The sequence below is a fragment of the Microcebus murinus genome, chromosome 1 (assembly GCF_040939455.1).
Source record: "Microcebus murinus isolate Inina chromosome 1, M.murinus_Inina_mat1.0, whole genome shotgun sequence".
NCBI classification, from domain to species: domain Eukaryota; kingdom Metazoa; phylum Chordata; class Mammalia; order Primates; family Cheirogaleidae; genus Microcebus; species Microcebus murinus.
The window spans coordinates 68,044,345-68,065,154 of NC_134104.1; the positions used below are offsets into that span (position 1 = coordinate 68,044,345).

Consider the following 20,810-nt stretch of genomic DNA (forward strand, 5'->3'; position numbering starts at 1 on the left):
TCTATTTATAGTAGAGACGGGGTCTCGCTCTTGCTCAGGCTGGTTTTGAACTCCTGACCTTGAGCAATCCGCCCGCCTCGGCCTCCCAAGAGCTAGGATTACAGGCGTGAGCCACAGCGCCCGGCCTTTTTCTTGATTTTTTAAGACAGGGTTTCACTCCATTGCCCAGGCTGGAGTGCAGTGACATCATCATAGCTCACGGCAACCTCAAACACAGGGGCTCAAGCCATCCTTCCACCTCAGCCTTCCAAAGTGCTGGGATTACAGGCATGAGCCACCATGGCTGGCCTCTCATTTAATTCACTGTGTATGATTTCAATACTTATACATTTTTGAGACTTGCTTTACAGCCCAGCATATATGGTCTATCTTGATGAATATACCATGTATAGCTAAAAACAAGAGTATTTTGCAGTTTTTGGATATAGTGTACTACAGACATCAAATAGACTGAGGTGGCTGAAAATGGTTCAAATACTTTGTCCTGATTTTTTGAACAGTTTTCTTTTGACTGCTCAGAAATGGGTGTTAAAAATCTATTATAAGGCCGGGCGCGGTGGCTCACGCCTGTAATCCTAGCACTCTGGGAGGCCGAGGTGGGAGGATCGCTCAAGGTCAGGAGTTCAAAACCAGCCTGAGCAAGAGTGAGACCCCATCTCTACTATAAATAGAAAGAAATTAATTGGCCAACTAATATATATAGAAAAAATTAGCCGGGCATGGTGGCGCATGCCTGTAGTCCCAGCTACTTGGGAGGCTGAGGCAGGAGGATCGCTTGAGCCCAGGAGTTCGAGGTTGCTGTGAGCGAGGCTCACGCCACGGCACTCACTCTAGCCTGGGCAACAAAGCGAGACTCTGTCTCAAAAAAAAAAAAAAAATCTATTATAATGGCAAAATTGTCTATTTCATTAATTCTCCAAATTTTTTATTCAGTATTAAGGTATATACATATTTATATTATCTTCCTGATGAATTAATTGTCCCTTTTATCTTTATGTCAGTATTTTTATTTCTGGTAATACTGTCTTAAAGTCTATTTTACCTGATATATATACATCTGATATATATCTGGTATTTATCTGATATACAATCACTCCAGTCTTACTACACTAGTTTGCATATTATATCTTTTTGCATATTTAGGTTTTCAACTCATTTGTGTCTTTAAAGTGTTTCTTGTAGGTAGCCTAGAAATGGGCCTTTTAAAAAAATCTGTCAGTCTTTTAATTATAATGTTAACTTGTCAATATTATAGATATTGATAAGGTTGGATTTTGGCACATTTTATTTTTTGTTTGTCCCCCTTTTAGGTCATTTTAAAGTTTTACTCCCTTTCACAGTGTGCCTGCCTTTGTTTACTTCTTAAAGTCCTCAGGTGTTTTCTTTTTTCCTTTTTTTTTTCCTATTTTAAGCAGAGTAAGCAGCAGGAGGACTGGGTTGTAGGGGGCTTACGCTGTGATCATGGAACCAGAACCACCATATGTGCTTTTACAAAGGTCTCATATATATTCTTGCTAAAGACTTTGAAAGTACACATATGATATTGGTAACTGTGGATAAGTAGAGGGAGGAAATCTATGGGGACCAAGAAGAAAAACCTTATTTTTCAATACAGACCCTTCTGCACTTTGACCAGAAGATATGTGGATATATTCAAAATGTGCAGTTACAATTATACAAAGCAGTCCATTTGGGATGGATTAAGCATTAGGCAGCTTAAAGGGCAGATGCAGCAAAATGCAAAGGTTTTAACTCAAGCACCTATATAGGTAAGTAAACTCATTGACAGCCACAAGGAAGACACCAGTATCTGACGTTGAATTCCAATAGAGGATATACAGATGTCTTCAAATACTTGTGTAGGGCAGCTTCCAAGCCCATCACCTTCTTTCATATAGGCACTTTCTCATGTACAATATGGCAGTTCAACAATTGTCTTCTTCTCCTCAAGGGTTATGAATGTGGCTAATTCTAGCAAGGGGAAGCTGGAACGTACATGAGGCAATGAGAAGTCCTTCTAATTCTAGTGGCTGCAATTCCTATAGCCATACCGAAGAATCCTTGCTGGCACTTGTAGCAATGAGATTAAATTATGTAATGGGTTTTCTCGGTAATTACATAGTAGAAAGCCTGTGTAAGAAAACCCTTTGCAATAATTCCTTTTGCCATAGAGCTGCAGTGTCCACCTATCATACATGGCTATTGAGCACTTGAAATAAGGTTAGCCCAAATTGAGATGTGCATTGTTTAAAGTACAATGGATTTTGAAGATGTATGAAAAAATATAAAATATCTTGATATTACTAATAACTAACTAGAAAAACTAATAACTACCAATTGCTCTGCCATTGCAAAAAAGAAAAAAAAAAAGAAAAAAAAAGAAAAACTAATAACTAGACATTCACATGCAAAAAAAATGAATCTAGATATAGACCTTATACCCTTCACAAAAATTAACTCTAAATGGATCATATATTTAAATGTAAAATGCAAAACTATAAAGCTCCTAGAAAATAAAGCCTAAATTACTTTGGGTTTGGTAATGACTTTTTAAATATAACACCAAAGGCATAAGTTAGACTTCATTAAAATTGATTTGAAACTTCTGCTCTGTGAACGATGACACTATCAAGAGAATGAGAAGGCAAGCCACAGACTGGGAGAAAGAAATTTCTGATAAAGGATTGTTTTCCAAAATATACAAAGAACTCTTAAAACTCAATCATAGGAAAATGAGGCAGGAGGACCACCTGAAGCCAGGAGTTTGAGATCAGCCTGGGCAACACAGCAAGATCCCATCTCTACAATCAACCAATCAGTAAGCCAGGCATGGCAGTGGGCACTTGTAGTCCTACATAGGAAGCTTGTGAAGCTAAGGTGGAAGGATTGCGTGAGCCCAGGAGTTTGAGGTTACAGTGAGCTACAATTGTGCCTTTGCATTCCAGTGGGTGACAGAGCAAGACCTTGACTCAAACATAAACAAACAAAAAAGAAAAATGAACATCTGATTTAAAAATGAGAAGATCTGGCCACCTCAAAAAAGAAAACATACAGATGGCAAATAAGCATAAGGAAAGATGTTTAACATGCCATCAGGGAATTGCAAATCAAAATGAGCTCCCACTACACACCTATTAGAATGCCCCAAATCCAAAACCCTGACACCAAATGCTAGAAAGGAGGTGGAGCAACAGGAACTCTGATTCATTGCTGGTGGGAAGGCAAAATGGTATAGTTTCTTACAAAGCTAAATATATTCTTGCCATTCAACGCAGCAATCACATTCCTTGGTATTTACCCAAGTGAAATGAAAATTTATGCCCACACAAAAACCTGTACACAGAATAATAGCAGCTTTGCTCATGAATGTAAAAACATGGAAGCAGCCAAGATGTGGTTCACTAGGTGAATGGATAGACAAACCATGGCACATCAGACGATGGTATATCAGTGCTCAAAAGAAATGAAAAAAAGCAGAGGAAACTTAAATGCATATTGCTTAGTGAAAGAAGCCAATATGAAAAGGCTACATTCTCTATGATTCCAACTACATGGCATTCTGGGAGAGGCAAAACTATGGAGATAGATTTTTAGGGCAATAATTCTGTATAATACTATAATGGTAGATACATATCATTACATATTTGTCAAAAACCCTAGAATGCACAACACTAAGAGAAAACCCACATAAACTATGCACTTTGGGTGATAATGTGTCAGTGTGAGTTCATCAGCTGTAACAAATGTACCTCTCTGATGTGGGATGTTGATGAGGGAAGTACATAGAAGTGGCAGAGATGGGGGATATATGTGAATTCTCTTTACTTCCTGCTCAATTATGCTGTGGACCTAAAACTGCTCTTTAAAAAAAAACAACTCAGTGTTCAAGCATTTTTATTAAATCAGGTAAGAAATCTTCACATTGTTGCACGTACCAGCATGTTTATAATTATGACTTATCACTGTTTACAAAGATACAGCTAAGCAGTAGGTTGGCCAAGTCTAAAATTTCAAGAACATTCAAAGAGCAAACACAGTAAAGGTCATGCAAATTCTAGGATAGAAAATCATGACAGAGCTCACACATCTTATCCTTTACCTTCAAAATGCACATGATACCTTTAGCCAGAACAGTTCTGAAGACTAGCAGGTTGTCACTAGTCAGACACACATTTTATTCAGGAATATTAAACCTGTTACCACTTACTGGCTTGTCTGATTAGAAATAACTCAACCCTAACCACAGAAAAGGGGTTTGGGAAGAGATTTACTGTTGTAAAATATATGCTCTTTATTCATATTACACCTTGAAGTCACTGAGCTTTCATAAAAATATGTACGCATGATACCCAAGCCAAGCCAGAAATCCTCAGCTATGACCTTCTCACTTAGCTACACTAAGCATCAGTCCAAGATAAAACACTGCAGATTAAAGACACTGAGTACTGAAACAATTCAGTGAAGCTGCAATAGTCTAGGACGTTCTATTGTAACTTAGGTAAGTGATACTGAGTTTAAGAACCTTAAAAGACCCTATGGACTTTTTCTTAGATGGCAGTTTTGAACTGCCCTATGACAAACAGCTGATTATCAGGTTTACAATGATGGCTGAAAATAAAGTCTTTACTCATGTATCTTCAAATTTATTTGTTCGTATCTACATTTAACTTGTAACCACCACATACTAATGGACAGGCAGACATGATCAAAGATTTTTTTGCAAGTTCACCTCCCCATACCCTTCACTCCCCCCTCCCCCCAAACCTCCTATACAAGTTCCCCCTGCTTTAAGCCAAAAGGTCAATTCTGGATTAAAACATGCCTGAACTAAGTTTATAGGAGATAATATGGAAATAAGGGGATAAAGTTAAATTCATCTGTCAACAGCAAACATTATAAATGTATGCTACTATCCCGCTAAACAAAAGACCTGGAGAAACCACAATGATAACACAACACCCACATTAACTTAAAAAAAAATCTTGAAGGAAGTAATTTGATTTTACAGTGGTTTAATTTACTCACCAAATGCTTAATGACCATAATGTTTTCTTCAACTAAAACTAAAAGATAGAGAATTACAGGAAATTGGGAATACATGTTAGATACTAACGATCTTCAAGCTTTGAAGATGTCATTGCAAGAAGAAAATTATGGGAAACACTGTTCCCGATAATTACATACACCCTTAGTGTAACATATGGAGATCACTGTCTCCGATATAGACACTGTGGTAGGCAAAAACTACCTTGTTCTTTATACATTATGGAAGACACTGCTCCCGATAATGTGTTAGGTTTTTGACAAAGGTACTGGAAATTTTGCATAACTGGAATTAAAGTTGCACCTTAGAAAAGTGAGCTATAAAATTTTGCATGAGTACTACCGCAGCCTTAAGTGACATTTATTTATAACTTGGTTTCAATTCAATGCATTTAGGAGAACTATCATTTTTATCTGGGCAGCTAAATAGAAGTCTAACTTGATTAGCAACCCCTAATTAAATTTAGTTCTTCTCCAATACTTAGCTTTATAATTTTATTTGGCTTGCGGCTATTTTTGAAAACCCTCAAGTGTTGACCATAAATGCAAAACTTCCAGTATCTGTTGGGTTTTATTAGCAGATGCTGCTTTTATTAAAAAAAAAACGACAGTATAACTGTCATAATTATGGAAGGCACTGCTTCCGATAATTATATTCTATTTAAAAAACACCATTTATAGTGAACTCTGTCACTGATAAATAAACAATAAATACCTCAGTGCCAAAATGATAGCTTTCCCAAAATAGTAACACTTTGGCCAAAATTTGGCAGTGTGTTCTTTAAAGTCTGACAAACTGAGTCTGAAATTAAACACCTGAAACCGGTTCTCTTTCAGAATACTTTGGAAAAAACAACAAAAAACTAAACAAAGGCTTATGGGGCAGGGGACAGAGGAAAAGAAGATATACTAAGTCTTTGGCTTCTGGTCTCCTCTTTTCATAAATAACATTGAGGTTAATACATTAAGGCCTTGCTCCTGCAATAAACAGTTGACCCTCATTTCATCCAGCAGAAGGACCTCTATTTCAGACCTCACCTCTTCTGAAAGTTAACTGTTTCATTCAGGAATGCAGAAACCAGCTAAAACCTTATGGAAATGAATATATCTCATTTGGAGTATAAGGTCTTACGACATGGTATCTCCTATCTAGCATTAAATGAGGATGGAGGATCACACTAAGCCACTACTTTTAACCTTCACCAGATACCACTTTCTTCCTCTCACAAAAGATACCAGCTCATGTACTTAGGATTTAGAGTAATAGTTCACATAACTGGTTCCGATGTTTTCAAAACTATAACAGGAAAGAGGCAGTTACCATTACAAAGCACTTAAAATACCAGAGATAATCAGAGAAAAAATTCTATCATGAACGTTTTTTAAGTGGTTATTCACTTTAACTTGAAGTGCAGGTACCTACCCTGTATTAAAAGCTGCTGCCTAAAGACATCTAGTAGTACCAAGATGATTGGGTAGAATTTTAACATTAGGTTTTGTAGCCCTACTGAAATTTTAACATAACCAGCACAAGTCTAGAAACCAGACTGCTCTGCTGTTCTTATGTAAGTTACGGGTATCACATTTAAAACTCATTATCAATGTCCCAAATGTCACCAGAGAGGGCATTCGCAGCTCCCTGAATAGTCCAAGTAGCTAGAGCCAACTGGTTTCTTAACAGTGTTTCATTAAAAGCACCGTTATTTTGCTGACGTAGCTTCAAGTTCTCTATTAAAGCTGACAGAGTGTGAGGGCCGTGGCCCCAGAAGATATGTCGGAAAGGATAATCTTGTGGAGATACATAGGGCGAGAGGAAGTTATATTCCACCTATGAAAACAAAATATAAAACAAGCTTACACAGTGCTGTGACTTTTGTCATACATAATATATATATAATATATAAACCTATATAATATATATGTCATATATAATATATAAACAGTTGTTCTCACTTCAAATGTTAAAATTCTCTGAATTTAAGAATGCTGAGAACCAGACTATCAGTCTTTTAAGGTTAAAATTCTCAAGCAAACTGACAATTCCTTTGTAAAAGTGAACTATAATTGTATTCAGATTTTGGATGCAGTATATTTATGCAAGGTTCACAAGTCTTCTGTTTCTTTCAGGTAGACTAGGATAACAAGATTAAGGCCTGAATTAGACAACAGAAATAGAAAATGACAGCAAAAAATCATTAATGATCTCTTCTAGAAAGTATTTCTAAAGCTGAAAAAAATTACTACTATGTCAAATGTCTCTATTTTCAGTCTAGATATATTGGGTTTAGATCTTGCTAAGAGTTAAAAATCTGTCCTTAATTCTTAAAGCAGCAAAGGAGTTTAGGTTCCTAGAAGCCACTTTGTAGAAATATAAGATTTACCAATTAAAAATTTAACATACTTTAGTTCCCTTTTTACTAAGAGTTTACTTACCTTCATGATACGATCATTGATTTCCCTTAGGACAAATCTATCTGTTTTCTCAGCATTCTTGAAATCTGCTGTTAGTCTGGAAGTAGCACGGAAAAAGTCTCCACGAGCAGAATACAGCCACTGTAGATTCAGGCCCATCTCCTGAAACAGAAACACATTAAATTCACTATTATCAGCAGTTATATTTCTAAGCATGTTGTTTTATATACCTTTCTAATTTATGTGTGGCAACAGAGGAAATGCTAATAAAATATGACTCACAGATAAACTCAAAACTCAGCTAGATTTTGGCACCTTATACAAGAGGTTCCAAGCACTCTAAACTATGGTAATACACATATATTTGAACCTAGCGGACAGTTACAATTATCTATTCTTAGCCTAAGAAAACCATCCTTATCAAGAAATTTAACATAACTTACTAATTAGTAAGAGTATATAATCCTATGTAACTATATTATTTCCAGTTCAATTTCCCTATGGGGGAAAACCTCAAACATTTTGGTTCAATGTACTTCAGACTCTAGTAATTTCCACCTGGTAATAACCAGAATATCTTCTGAACAGTTAACAACTCGTTTCAAGGAAAGATATTTAATTATTAGTGATCTACTTCAATTAAGAGATTTGTTAAATGACTCCTACAATCATAAAAGCAGCTGGAAGCCACTTACTAATATTAGTTTATTTTAACTGCATGTTTGAATACTAGATACACAGGATCAACACTAAATACAATTGTAACAACTGGCTACGTTCTCTTTCCATTCATGTCATGTCCAAAAGGCATACAGCCCAAACTCATAGTTGAGATCTTTGTGTCCTATTCATGGGTTGCCTGGAATAAATGAATGATAGAAAATTTAACAGCTCTAGATTCTGAAATATTTGCTGTGATCTATCTTAGATAACCCACAGATTCCCAATTTCTCTGTCAAATGAGTTACAAATTCTAAGCAACATTATACTTCAGTTCACTTTAAAATGTACTTTGGCTACCAATCATACATGTCCTTCCTCAGGAACAGCAAAACATCACACTTCAAAAGGCTTGATAGTTCAGCAATAAGAACATAATTTCAATTAGTGCTCACCTTTATGTCTGCTCTGAATTGGTTCAGGTCCCTCACAATTGAAAGCATTTTGTTGTTATACATCTCATAGTCCAGGTTCAATTCAACATCATGGGTAAGTTTAATCATGAACTGACCGGCCACTTCTGCTGCTGCTCGTGCCATTTTGTCCAAATGAGGAACTCTCTCAATTAGTATCTTATAGGTATCCTTGGTTGTGCCCAAATAAGGATAATCTGTGTTCTGAAAAACAAAGCTAGGTAACTGTACTCATGTGGGTTGTAAGAGCAGAAGCCTCACATTCTGGCTTCACCATCAAGGTAATAGTAACTGCAATTCTTCCCTTGCTTCTTAATATATTACCACCCCAATTTTTTCTCATATTTACCAATTTAGGAAGACATCATTCTTGTTACGTTCAGAGCAGGTATGTACTCTATACCTAGAATAAGTACTTTCTTCCAGGTTGTACAGAATCCCTGTTCTATCGTATCATATACCCTGAATAGATTTCTAACCAAATTCCTTGAGGCTGTATTCCACGTCTTCTCACTGGGAAGCTTGGCCCATATTAATGGGAAAAGATAACGTGCACGAAATATACTTTCAATATAAAGTGCTACTCTTAGACTAAAACTTACCTTCTACCTAATCATGTTGCACTCAGTCCATTCATGTTATCTTTCTAACAAGAATGATGCTCTACCTTTATTAGATAACTATTTCTTATTCTATTTTCCCTACCATTGTCCTAGGTGATAATCTCATTGATGATCCTTTGGTATAACCTAAATTCATTACTTTTAGACTGTACATTTGTCAATCACTGAACCTGTTAAACAGCACTTACTAGGTTTTAAAAATTCAAACTACATTTTGAACTTTTTCAAAAACATTACTTCTGAAGATCAACAGAAATTATCCATAAATTCCTTCAACCATAGGACCGGACACCCACTTCTTCCTAATGAACTAAATAGATGTTGTGACCAGCTATTTCAACACTATCCATACTGCTGCTATAGGAAATTTGGTCTCAGTGTTGATATAAGAAGATCTAAGATATGTGAAAGTTGTCAAAATCAGAATGGAGTCCCTTGTGTTAAATAAACAAACAAACGAAAAAACAAAAACCCTGGCCAGATGTGCAGGCTCATGCCTGTAATCCTAGCACTTTGAGAGGCCAAGGTAGGAGTTCATTTATGGCCAGGAGTTCGAGACCAGCCTGGCCAACATAGTGAGACCTTGTCCCCATAAAAAATTTTACAATTAGCCAGACATGGTGGTGAATGCCTGTGGTCCCAGCTACTTAGTCCTGGGAGGAGGTAGTAGGCAGGAGGATTGCTTGAGCCCAGGAGTTCAAGGCTGTAGTAAGCTATGATTGCACAACTGCATTCCAGCTTGGACAACAGAGTGAGACCCTGTATCTTTAATAAAAAGAAAACAAACCCTTTACAAAGAGAGCTGGGAAAGGTTGTGTGAAGAGAGGGTTCTCACACTTAGTATGCCTTATAGCAAAACTATCGCAAGACTTTATAAAAACCACAACTTTGCACAATGGCTGTTGCAACCTTACACAAAGAAATGCGTTTGTGATGACATCTGTCCAGAAACTGCCTGTCCGACCCCAGACAGATTTCCCCCTTGTTTTTGACCTTAGTAGCAAAGAATAATTATCTCAAAACAATTATGTAATACTCATTTTTCCTTTGAAAACCTTTGTTTTTCCTTACCTTCCTGAATATGCACATAGTTTACTATGGCACTCATATTCCCATTGCAATGCTCCATTCCTAAATAAAGATCATTTTCTTTTAAATAGCCTCTCTGTTTGCTATTTAGGTTGACAGATATAATGTTTTAGAGTTCAAACTTACCTCAGAAAAACAGAAAGAAACTGCTGGGATTCCAGAATATGCAAGGAAAGGGAAAGCAGCATTATCAAAAGAGAGTTTCTCACTGCAAGGAAAGAGAACATGTATTTAGAACATTTTCTAAAGACCAAAATGTGCTACCATGCAACTCTCCCCCTACCCCCAAATAAATTCTTAAATTGAATCTCTGTAGGTATAGGTAAGCTCACTGCAAGGTTAGGTTTAGAACTCTAGCTGTCATAGTAGGTGCTACTGGGCAATCCTGCTTTTCTATTAGCTTGTTCATTCACCTTTCTAAACTTACACTTTGTTGACCCAGTTGCTGTCCTGATATAGAGGCAGCCCAGTAAGTGGATGTTTCACCTGTAAAATAAGAAATTTACCATTAAAACTAACCTCTCTGAACTTTGTTATTCAGGCTAGTCACTAACATGTTTCTCTCTACAAACATTTATAAAAATATTAAACTTCTACTATATCTTCTTGAAAAACATTTCTTTAAGACAGTTACAACAAATTTCTTAAGTTATTACTACTAAGCTCATGCTGTCAGTTCCTATAGTTATGGTGAGAAAAATGTCTTCCTTCTTAACGACATTTTAAAGGTGGCTTAACTACAATTTTAAAAGCCCTCTCTAGCCTTCATGATATGCCTATCTGTTTTTAGTTTCTTCTTTCTAGCACATTTTATGCTGTCAGCCTAACTGGCAAACACATCACTCTCTTGTTTGAGATCCTGTAATAATCCCTAGTACCCCATGGGATCAAAGCCAAGAGCTATCTGACCTTTGTTCTTCTCCAACTCCAATATATAGCCTCTAACCCCATTAGGCAAATGCTCTCTTTGACAGGTTCCTCCCTCATTCAAAACTATGATCATTCACATATCTGTTTTACTTAATGAATGTTTCATCTGGTCTTCATATTTAAGTTAGGTGTAATTCAAGTCCACTTAGACCTTTCTTAACATTTTGACTCCATATACAATCCTCTATAGGCACCTACACTATAGCTCGGGCCTCATGGCCTTTTGCTATATATTCCTAAATAGACTACATTGTTTGAGATTGGAGCCCTTCATAAAACACCTCCCTCACTTCACGTGGTTCAACAGGTTAAGGACCAAAAAGCCAAGAGTATGACTTAAATAATGCTGCTATAGAATTTATTCTAAATTCCTGTTATTGGTTACTGATAATGGTTTAAATATCAATGTTTTTCATCTTGTGTAAATTCAACAAAAAATTAAGTTACATATTTTTTTGTAATTAGGTATATACTCACATCTTGCATCGTTTTCTCAATAAGAGTATACAACAGTGGGCTGGCAGAAACCTTGAAGTTTTTGGTACCTGCAAAGAAATTATTTTAATGTCCCATTTCTAGTCAAGGAATTTTCACTTTACTACTTCTACAATTAAAAGTACTTGACAAATAGGAAGACAGTAACCTAGATCATTGGCCTCATACAACAATTAACCCATTAATAAAGAAGACAAGAGTAATTTAAGAGTCAAGTACTTTAGTAACTTTGCTAACTCTAACTTGACTCAATTGAGGGTCTTTCTTCTTGAGTTTTCATACTTTAATCTTAGTGACTTTTAGGTAATTTTAGGTTCATAGCAAAATTAACAGAAAGGTACAATGGTAACCCATATATCTTATCCTCTGCTCCAACACATGCATAGCCTCCCCATTATCCATATTGGTTGATTTTTTTCTTTTTTCTGTTTATAAGCTTTTTTGTTCACAACCTATTTTTGTTCACCCAGGTTAAGGCAGTCATCTGCTAGCAAGAGTAAGATTGCTTTACTCAGTACATTCTGCTGCAGAGGTAAAACCAGGAAATGACTAACCTAATGAACATTTAGTTCAATTGTAACACTTTCCTTTTTCTTCCCAATTTAACACATTTTGCTATTCTCAGTTCATTTGTCAGCTACATCTACCCTTTAAATAACATACAAACTCTTTTAGAAATCACTGCTCTTGACAAGGCAATCTGCACCCATTCTGTAACCTGATGGACTATTCAAGAGAAAACTAAGAATCTTTTGATCTGGTTATGACCAATGTAAACTGTAAAAAAACAATAGCAAGTTCTGTTTTATAAAGCTTTCTTCCACTGTTTAAGTAGTTTGCCTAAATTCATAAACAGCTGATGAAAAGGATACTTACCAAGTACAGCTTTGTCCAAATTAATGTAAGTGAAAGCTTTTAAATGCAAGGAGGAAAGGTATCCCTAGAAGGAAAAATAATGTATTAATATGCATTAACTTGTTTATTTATTTATCACATAAAGTTGCTATTTTTAAAAGGGATTTAATTTGAAACCTGGATTCTATTGAGACTAAATATACAAAGGCAAGCTGGGCATGGTGGCTCATGCCTACAATCCTAGTACTTTGGGAGGCTGAGGTGAGAGGATCACTTGAGCCTATGAGTTTGAGATTGCAATGAGCTGTGATGTCACACCACTGCACTCCAACCTGGGTGACAGGGCAAGACACTGTCTCTAAAAAAAAAAAATAAAAACCGCACAGCTTCTGTTTAAACCAATACAAGTTCCGGTGCCCATTCTGGGAATTGATGATATATAAATAATACCTCTAGCCATTCCGTGGCACCAACAGCTCCAAAGTCTCCAGCACTCCAACTGGCAAAGACAATGCTTCTGCTGGGTTTAAACCCATCTAAAACAGAACAAAAAATTAGCTTTACCGTGGGAAAGGTTATATGCAGGCAGCTGACTTAAGATGAATCAGAACAGCATCTAATTCAACATAGCAGATCCAAAAATATTTCCTTTCCTTTTGAGATCCCAGGTGAAAGAATAAAATAGGAATAAATCTTTAAAGTAATATCCAAAGAACAAGATAAGAGATCAACTGCAAGTAAGATTTCAAGTTCATAGTAGGGAATAGCTTATGGGTGGTCACCCTTTTACAAGTCCATTCTTTGAGTCCCTAACTTCAGGACCAATAAATATTTGAAATCATAGTGTAAGCATGATACGTATCTTCCTTGAGAACAATCTGCTTAGAGGTAAGTTACTTAAAACACTGAATTATTTAAAACAATTATGTAACAGAATAAAAATTCACAAATTAAAGTTATAGGAAGTTTCCAGAGAAATTATGTTAGTGATGGCTCCTTTTGGAGCTACATGCACCACTGCCCTCCATCCTAACCACTTTCCTGGGTATGTATTTTTCCCCATTAATGTACTTTGTATAACATTTAAGCACTGCAATTTACTCTTTAACCCAAAGTTTCAAGAACATGATGTGGGTTTGAATGTGTATATAGGTGGGTGCAGATGAGTAGCAAGTACTATGAGAGAAAGACTTGAAAGTGAACAGAACAAAATTATAATAGTTGTTAGGCCTTAGAACATTAGTATAGAGGTATGCCACTGCTTTCAAATACACACCTTAGGGACTATATTAGATTTGCTGTATCATTCTGGATATATCAAACTAAGAACTGGGGTTCAATGTAACACTTTCCAGTGTCTCAAAGAAATTGATGATTTCTAGGGCAGCAAACACACTTCATGGAAAGCTGTTTCAAAGTTAAAAGGCAACTACAACAAAAAACTATCTGCCTTATATTTAAGAACTAAAGATCTAGTCTGAGAGAACCATAAGATAGGCAAAAGTGAGCAAAGCAGATGATAACATCTAGAACTATATGTAGTACATAAATAATCAATTTGTACTCTACCTTTTAAGACCAGATCTGAAAATATCTGGGCAAGTTTCAACAGGAGAGTTGTTCCTACACTGGACTTTGCAGCTCCAGGACCCCAGGCATCCCTCTGGGCCCCTACTATAATATAGCGATCTTTAAAAAAAAAAAAAGATAACTTATACAATCAGCAATCAGCATTCAAACTTTTTCTAGAAAAAGAAGGTTAGTAGAAGGATAAAGTGTAGTATATGTATTAAGGATAAAAAAGCCTTACTGAAGATCATTAATTAAAGGACTCCAGGAATTAAAAATTCACATGACAATATTAATTTTTTTCCTTTATTAGTACTGCTATTTTTTCTATGTTGTCAATTAAATTTACTCACTGACTACTTAATTATTGGAGCTCACTAACTACTTAATAAGCAACTTAAAGTCTAAAGGGTTTTATTACTAAATGACATAACTGTTTGATTGCATTTAAAATAGTCTAATCAGGGATCAACAAACTATAGCTTGCATGCCCATTCACTATGTATTGTCTATGCCTGTTTTCAGGTTAGAATAGCAGAGTTGAATATAACCCACAAAATGTCTATTATCTGTCCCCTTAAGAAATTTGCTTACTGCTGGTCTAATAGTCAATAACTTAAAATAGATTTTCTAGTCATAATCGTCAGTTTTTAACAAGTCAATTTCCTAGGGCCTTATAACCTCCCAATAAAGCTGACGTTTAAACAGTTCAATTTAGGACAGACAAGATTTAGCACTTCACAAAAGCAAGCCAAGTCAGCGTTCCTACACTTCCTCCTTCTCTAGCCACATCCTTAATAGCAAGGAAAACAGAAAAACAGAACAAAAACCAAGGTCTTTACCTGGCTCTACAAAGCCTTTAATAACTCCAAAGATGTTAAGAATTCTTGTTTCTTTCACCACATTGTTCACAGTGAGCTTCACATTCTTATTTTGTAAGAATCGCAGCTTACAAGAAGAGTCTGTGTTCCAATCAGAAGGACAATCTCCTTCCATATATCTAGAAGTAGAAACAGGCATCAGAGTTCTGAGCTATTGTTTATTTCCCCCAGTTTATAAAATCAGTCCTATTTTCTGTCCAATGAAATTCTAGGTTTAAAAGACAAACAAAAACACACAAAATTTACTCTTTAGTGGTCACCCATTTGTGCCTTACTTTGATTTATAGGCAGTCATTTGAAAACCATGAGTTACTGCCCAGTTTAAAGAATTTTTTAAAAAATTCTCTACCTATCCTCATCCAATGAATGCCTTACTACTAGATACATAACGATAGTTAACATTTGAAATACATAGCAAAATGGACTCATGATGAAGATCTTATATATGAAAGTTCATTAAAATATTTTCGTATCTCCCAACCCTCTCCACTAATAAGGGTAATGTACTTTCTTATCTCAGTTATTAAAAAAAATTCCTGTGCTACTGGTAGTTAGATATCTTCTCCTATCAAATTCTTCATGTCATGTGTTATCCTACAATGCCTGCTCCAAAGGGACTTACTTATATAAATATAGGTCAAATTATTACCTCCTACCATACAGTACCATCATAGGAGTACTCAAAGATAAGATAGGGGGCTGGCGTGACAGTTTGGGAAAGACTTACAGGTGATGGGTGTAATTACCTGATTCTAAGTTTGGTATGAGTCAATAAGAATCACTTATTGCAAATGCCTCCAAGCATTATTAATAGTTACGTAGTTATTTTATGAAACCTTTATATTTAGATGCTCTTCATCTGAGACCAACCACTCTTTGAGTTGAAGAAACAGGATCAGAGGGGTTAGCATAACTTGTTCTATGTCACACAGCAAATAAATGCTTGCATAGAGTCTGAAACTAGATCGACATCCTACAGTAATACAAAGTGGGAAATATGTCCACATCAAGATAAAAATTGATGTGTACTCTAATCAAACTGGATTCTGCTTTTAAAGTGTGATGCTAATAATACAATAGGAAAGATATCCAGAAGAACTAATCATGGCTATAAAGCATCTGGAAACTGTCATGAGAAGGATATTCACTTTTAGACAAAGTAACTGGAATCATTGTATGTTGCTAAAAAGAAAACCCCGAACAAATGAGTGTTATAGGGGAAAAGATTTCAGTTCAACATGAATTCTAATAGATTTTCTCCAATAACTGAGTGGGTTGCCATAGGCAACAAATGCTTCATCACAGGAAGTACTCAAGCAGAAGCAATGTCAGGAATATTGCATAAGGAATTCACTGGGTAAACCGTACAAGGACTTCTGAGTTTATCAATCAAATGTCCATCATTAAGATCACTCCATGGAAAAAATATTTCATGTTATCTATACCAAGTTAACAGATAACCATCGCTCAAATTCCCAAATATGCCAATTGTTTTCACATTTTATCAAATCAACATATCATTCTTCCCTAATCATAAAATCTCATCCTGCAAGACAGTTTCAAGTAAGAACTTACTCAAACAGCTTTTCTGCAAATGCTCTGGAAATTGTTTGGACAGGTATATTAGGCAATCCTGACGACTGAGATGGTGGAAACTGAGTGTGATTGAATGAAGGGAATCCAGGGGTGTAAGGATCACCTGTTCCCAGATGAGCCTAGTAAAACAAAAGGGTAATTAGCTCTATTAGGCACTTACTCAAAAAGTTCCCTATAAGATTCAGATTTGGTATAAGGCTATATAGCCCAAGCTTTGTTTAGCACGTTCAGGTCTCAAAAGTCTGAGTAACTCTAAAATATGTGACTCTTGTTTTTATATGGCATACACCAAATTCTCAATTCAAGGCACCACTGATAAAGCACTTTTAGTAACAATAATAATGCCTCATAGTTCATCCATCTTCTTGCTCTTAAAACTCTCCCAGAGGCCGGGCGCTGTGGCTCACGCCTGTAATCCTAGCTCTTGGGAGGCCAAGGCGGGCGGATTGCTCAAGGTCAGGAGTTCAAAACCAGCCTGAGCAAGAGCGAGACCCCGTCTCTACTATAACTAGAAAGAAATTAATTGGCCAACTGATTTATATATAAAAAAATTAGCCGGGCATGGTGGCGCATGCCTGTAGTCCCAGCTACTCGGGAGGCTGAGGCAGGAGGATCGCTTGAGCCCAGGAGTTTGAGGTTGCTGTGAGCTAGGCTGACGCCACGGCACTCACTCTAGCCTGGAAAACAAAACGAGACTCTGTCTCAAAAAAAAAACAAAAAAAAAAAACTCTCCCAGAAAAAGTGTATTTAATGAAGGCACAATTCTATTTCTACTAATATAGATGAATCCAGTAACAATTTGGAGAACTCAAAAACTCATTTACTCAAGAAATGAAACTCACATGTCCAAAGAAGGGAACATCTGCTTCAACAATGGGAAATTTAGTCTGGTCCATGTATATCAAGACACCAATTGCATTTAAGCTTTCAGCATTTGCAACCTAAAGAAAAACAAAAAGCTCAGAAAATGAAGATCTGATCATATAAAATGAGAAGAACACATACTTGATTTTATGCTAAAGGACAAATGGTTACAGAGGACTAGACTAATAATCTCAAATGTTTCAAACAGCTTAAACATTCAGAAAATGGATATCTCCCTTAAAACAAACTCTTGAATTAAGGAAAGTATGGATAAGAAAAATAACGAACACCCATCCAAACAACCATTGTCTTTTTGATATGCTCCAGTCTCGTCTGTGTAGGTTTGGCTTTTAATTTCCTTTTATAAAACAAATTTGTAAGTGAATTCTATATATACATAAAATTGGAATGCACAGACACAATTTAAACTACTTTCATTTAATTTAAGCATATCTTATTACTTCATTTTCATTGAAAGATAATGGCTGCAATATAGTACAAGTGGATATGTCATAGTTTTGATGTTACCTGTGACTTTAGGTAAGTGGAACTTATTTGTTAAGCACTTCAAATAAATTATATTATCAGGTGTAAGAGTTTAAGACTGACAGTTTTCAAAATGTAAGAAAATTAACAAGAAATATCATTTAACTGAAGAATAAGACACCAATGTATTTCTCATACCCACCTTTTCTGCAAATGTGATTTTCCCTGCTCTAACAATCACTAAAGATCCATTCACAGAAGAGTTTAAATCCTCAAAGTCTTTTTTAGTGCCAAAATTAGCATGGATCAGTTTACCCTAGAACAAAGACATGAAATTTAGTAAGCATTATAGTTACCAGAACAACTCTAGTATCTAAGACAGCTATTACAAATCAAACCTGAGAGGAAACCATGAGAGGGGAAGAAAGGGGGCCAAGGCCTAAAAAAGATATGTGAATTCTGAAGTCAAAACTTTAGAACTTTCGTCACTTCTTGGCCTTTTGGCTAAGATCAAGTGCAAAATTTTAGAACTTTAGGTCAGAGTTAACAGAGTGAATTTGGGCTTCCTATATTCATGTGTCTCAGTATCCCATGCTGCCTTTCATCTAAAACAGGGGTCCTCAAACTTTTTAAACTGGGGGCCAGTTCACTGTCCCTCAGACCATTGGAGAGTAGTGCTCATTGTGGGCCCAGGACAAGTCGGCTGCTAAGCAGGACAGGCAGCAGTGGCAAAAAAAACCCAGCGAGCTGAATAAATGTCCTAGGCGGGCAGCATGTGGCCTACAGGCCGTGGTTTGAGGACGCCTGATCTAAAGGGTATTTTACATTGCTTCAGATATTTCTGGGAAAGAAAAAAGCGCAAAAAGATTTGTTAAACAGTGGCATATGTAGGCTAGTCATGGCAGCATCAATTATGTGACGTTTCCATGACCAAACCCCACACAATTGAGGGCATACATAGGATTAGGTTTTAACTGAAAGGTCTGATAATAAAACTGTCCAAAAATTAGTAAACATCATTATTTAGGTTAGTAAGTATGAAATGTCTGATTTCCTTAAGTACTAAGCTTGACAGTTGATATCTCTGACATTTCACTTTGACACTCATTTATTTTTGTGAAGGTACACACTCATTCTGTCAAATGCATAGTTTGGCTTGTGATTATCTTTCAAATTTTTTTAAGTGTAATTTTTGTGAAACCACCAATAAGTCAAAAATTCATGTTATTTTTGAATGTAAATTCCATCACAGAACCAATGCAATGCTGACAGCTTGTAATATCAACGAAGTGTTTGGGATGGATGCCTCTAATGAACACACAGTACAGCAGAGACGGTTTGAGAAGTTCCATTCTAGTGATTTTGATCTTGAAAATGAGCCACACCAGCGACCTGAGACCAAAATGGATAATGATGAGCTAAAAGCCGTAGTGGAAGTGAATTCTTATCAACCTACGCATGAATTAGCATCAAAATTGGACATTACTATTCCAACAATATTGGACCATTTGAAACAAATGGGCAAGGTAAAGAAGCTGGATAGATGGGTTCTTCATAAATTAAACAAGCATCAGAAGAGAAATCATCTGGAAACTGGCCTTTCTTTGCTGTCACGACATATAGGCGAACCATTTCTACATCATATTGTTACGTGTGATGAAAAATGGATTCTTTTTGACAATCACAAGTGTTGAGCACAATGGCTAGATAAAGGTGAAGTGCCAAAACACAGTCCAAAACTGAATATTCATCAAAAAAAGCTAACGGTGTTTGGTGGTCCAGCGCTATTATCCACCACAGCTTCATGAAACCTGGTCAGTCGATTACAGCAGATGTGTTCTGCAACCAATTGGATGAAATGATGAGGATGCCTGTGATTAAGCACTGAGATTGGTCAAAAGAGACAGGCTAATCCTCTTGCAAGACAATGCTCAGCCACATGCCACACAAACAATGCTGCTCAAGTTACAAAAGCTGAACTTGGAAACTCTCTGTCATCTGTCATATTCACCAGACCTTAAATCAACTGACTACTACTTCTTCCAGGCTTTGGACCACTTCTTGCAAGGAAAAATATTCAATTCTCAACAAGCTGTGGAAAACGCCTTTCGTGATTTCATCGTCACTTGCTCTCCAGCCTTCTTTGCTGCTGGCATAAACAAGCTACCATTATGAAGGCAAAACTGTGTTGATAGTTTAAATGTATTCTTTAATTGTACTGCTTCTTGTTTTGAGACATACTAAATTACACTTTTGATCTGAAATTGAACATTTCATATTTAATAACCTACTGCAATAAAATGATGCGCCCGTATAAATCAACTTTTAGATGTTTAGATGTCATAAGGTTCCTAAACTCTATATTAGAGTTCAGATGAACAACTATAAACTGACATTAACAACCAAGTAGCTGCATATAGAAAGCTTGTAGGTGAACTATGACCCTTCAGTATTCTTTAATGGAATAATCTATCCATCTCCAACTCCTGGCTTCTAGGTAGCCAGGGAAAGTGATACAGCACAAGTATTCAGGAAGGCAGAGAATAACCATAAAACTTCATCTGCTTTAGAAGGTACCCAGTAGATATACCTAACATACAAATGTGGTTTTAAATGTGGTTTTAAACCTTAAACACCAGCCAAGATGGATATTGAGATCTGTTTTCACATAAGGGGGAATCTGATAAATGTGTTCATTTAGCAAATACTACCACATGTCAGGCATTCTTCAAGGCTCTTATATATGGCAGAAAGGAAACGAATTCCTGGCTTTTTACATAGCTTACATTCTAGTGGAAACAAAAAAATTACATGATGTCAGGTGCCATTAAGTA

General features: G+C 36.3%; 1 protein-coding gene across 6 annotated transcripts in view; it reads right to left on the minus strand.

Annotated features, from left to right (window-relative positions):
* Positions 1–3,877: 3,877 nt before the first annotated feature.
* Positions 3,878–20,810, minus strand: part of TFRC (transferrin receptor) — a 28,204-nt gene continuing 11,271 nt past the window's right edge. For all 6 annotated transcript variants that reach the window (XM_020286935.2, XM_076002579.1, XM_076002575.1 and 3 more), the window contains 13 exons: positions 18,179–18,292; positions 17,469–17,567; positions 16,606–16,745; positions 14,992–15,149; positions 14,150–14,269; positions 13,031–13,116; positions 12,602–12,665; positions 11,708–11,775; positions 10,728–10,786; positions 10,427–10,508; positions 8,571–8,792; positions 7,477–7,617; positions 3,878–6,871 (listed from right to left, as the gene is read on the minus strand). In XM_020286935.2, coding sequence (XP_020142524.1) covers positions 6,629–6,871; positions 7,477–7,617; positions 8,571–8,792; positions 10,427–10,508; positions 10,728–10,786; positions 11,708–11,775; positions 12,602–12,665; positions 13,031–13,116; positions 14,150–14,269; positions 14,992–15,149; positions 16,606–16,745; positions 17,469–17,567; positions 18,179–18,292 — 1,596 coding nt within the window. In that variant the 3' untranslated portion in view covers positions 3,878–6,628. The remainder of the gene's footprint in view (positions 6,872–7,476; positions 7,618–8,570; positions 8,793–10,426; positions 10,509–10,727; positions 10,787–11,707; positions 11,776–12,601; positions 12,666–13,030; positions 13,117–14,149; positions 14,270–14,991; positions 15,150–16,605; positions 16,746–17,468; positions 17,568–18,178; positions 18,293–20,810) is intronic.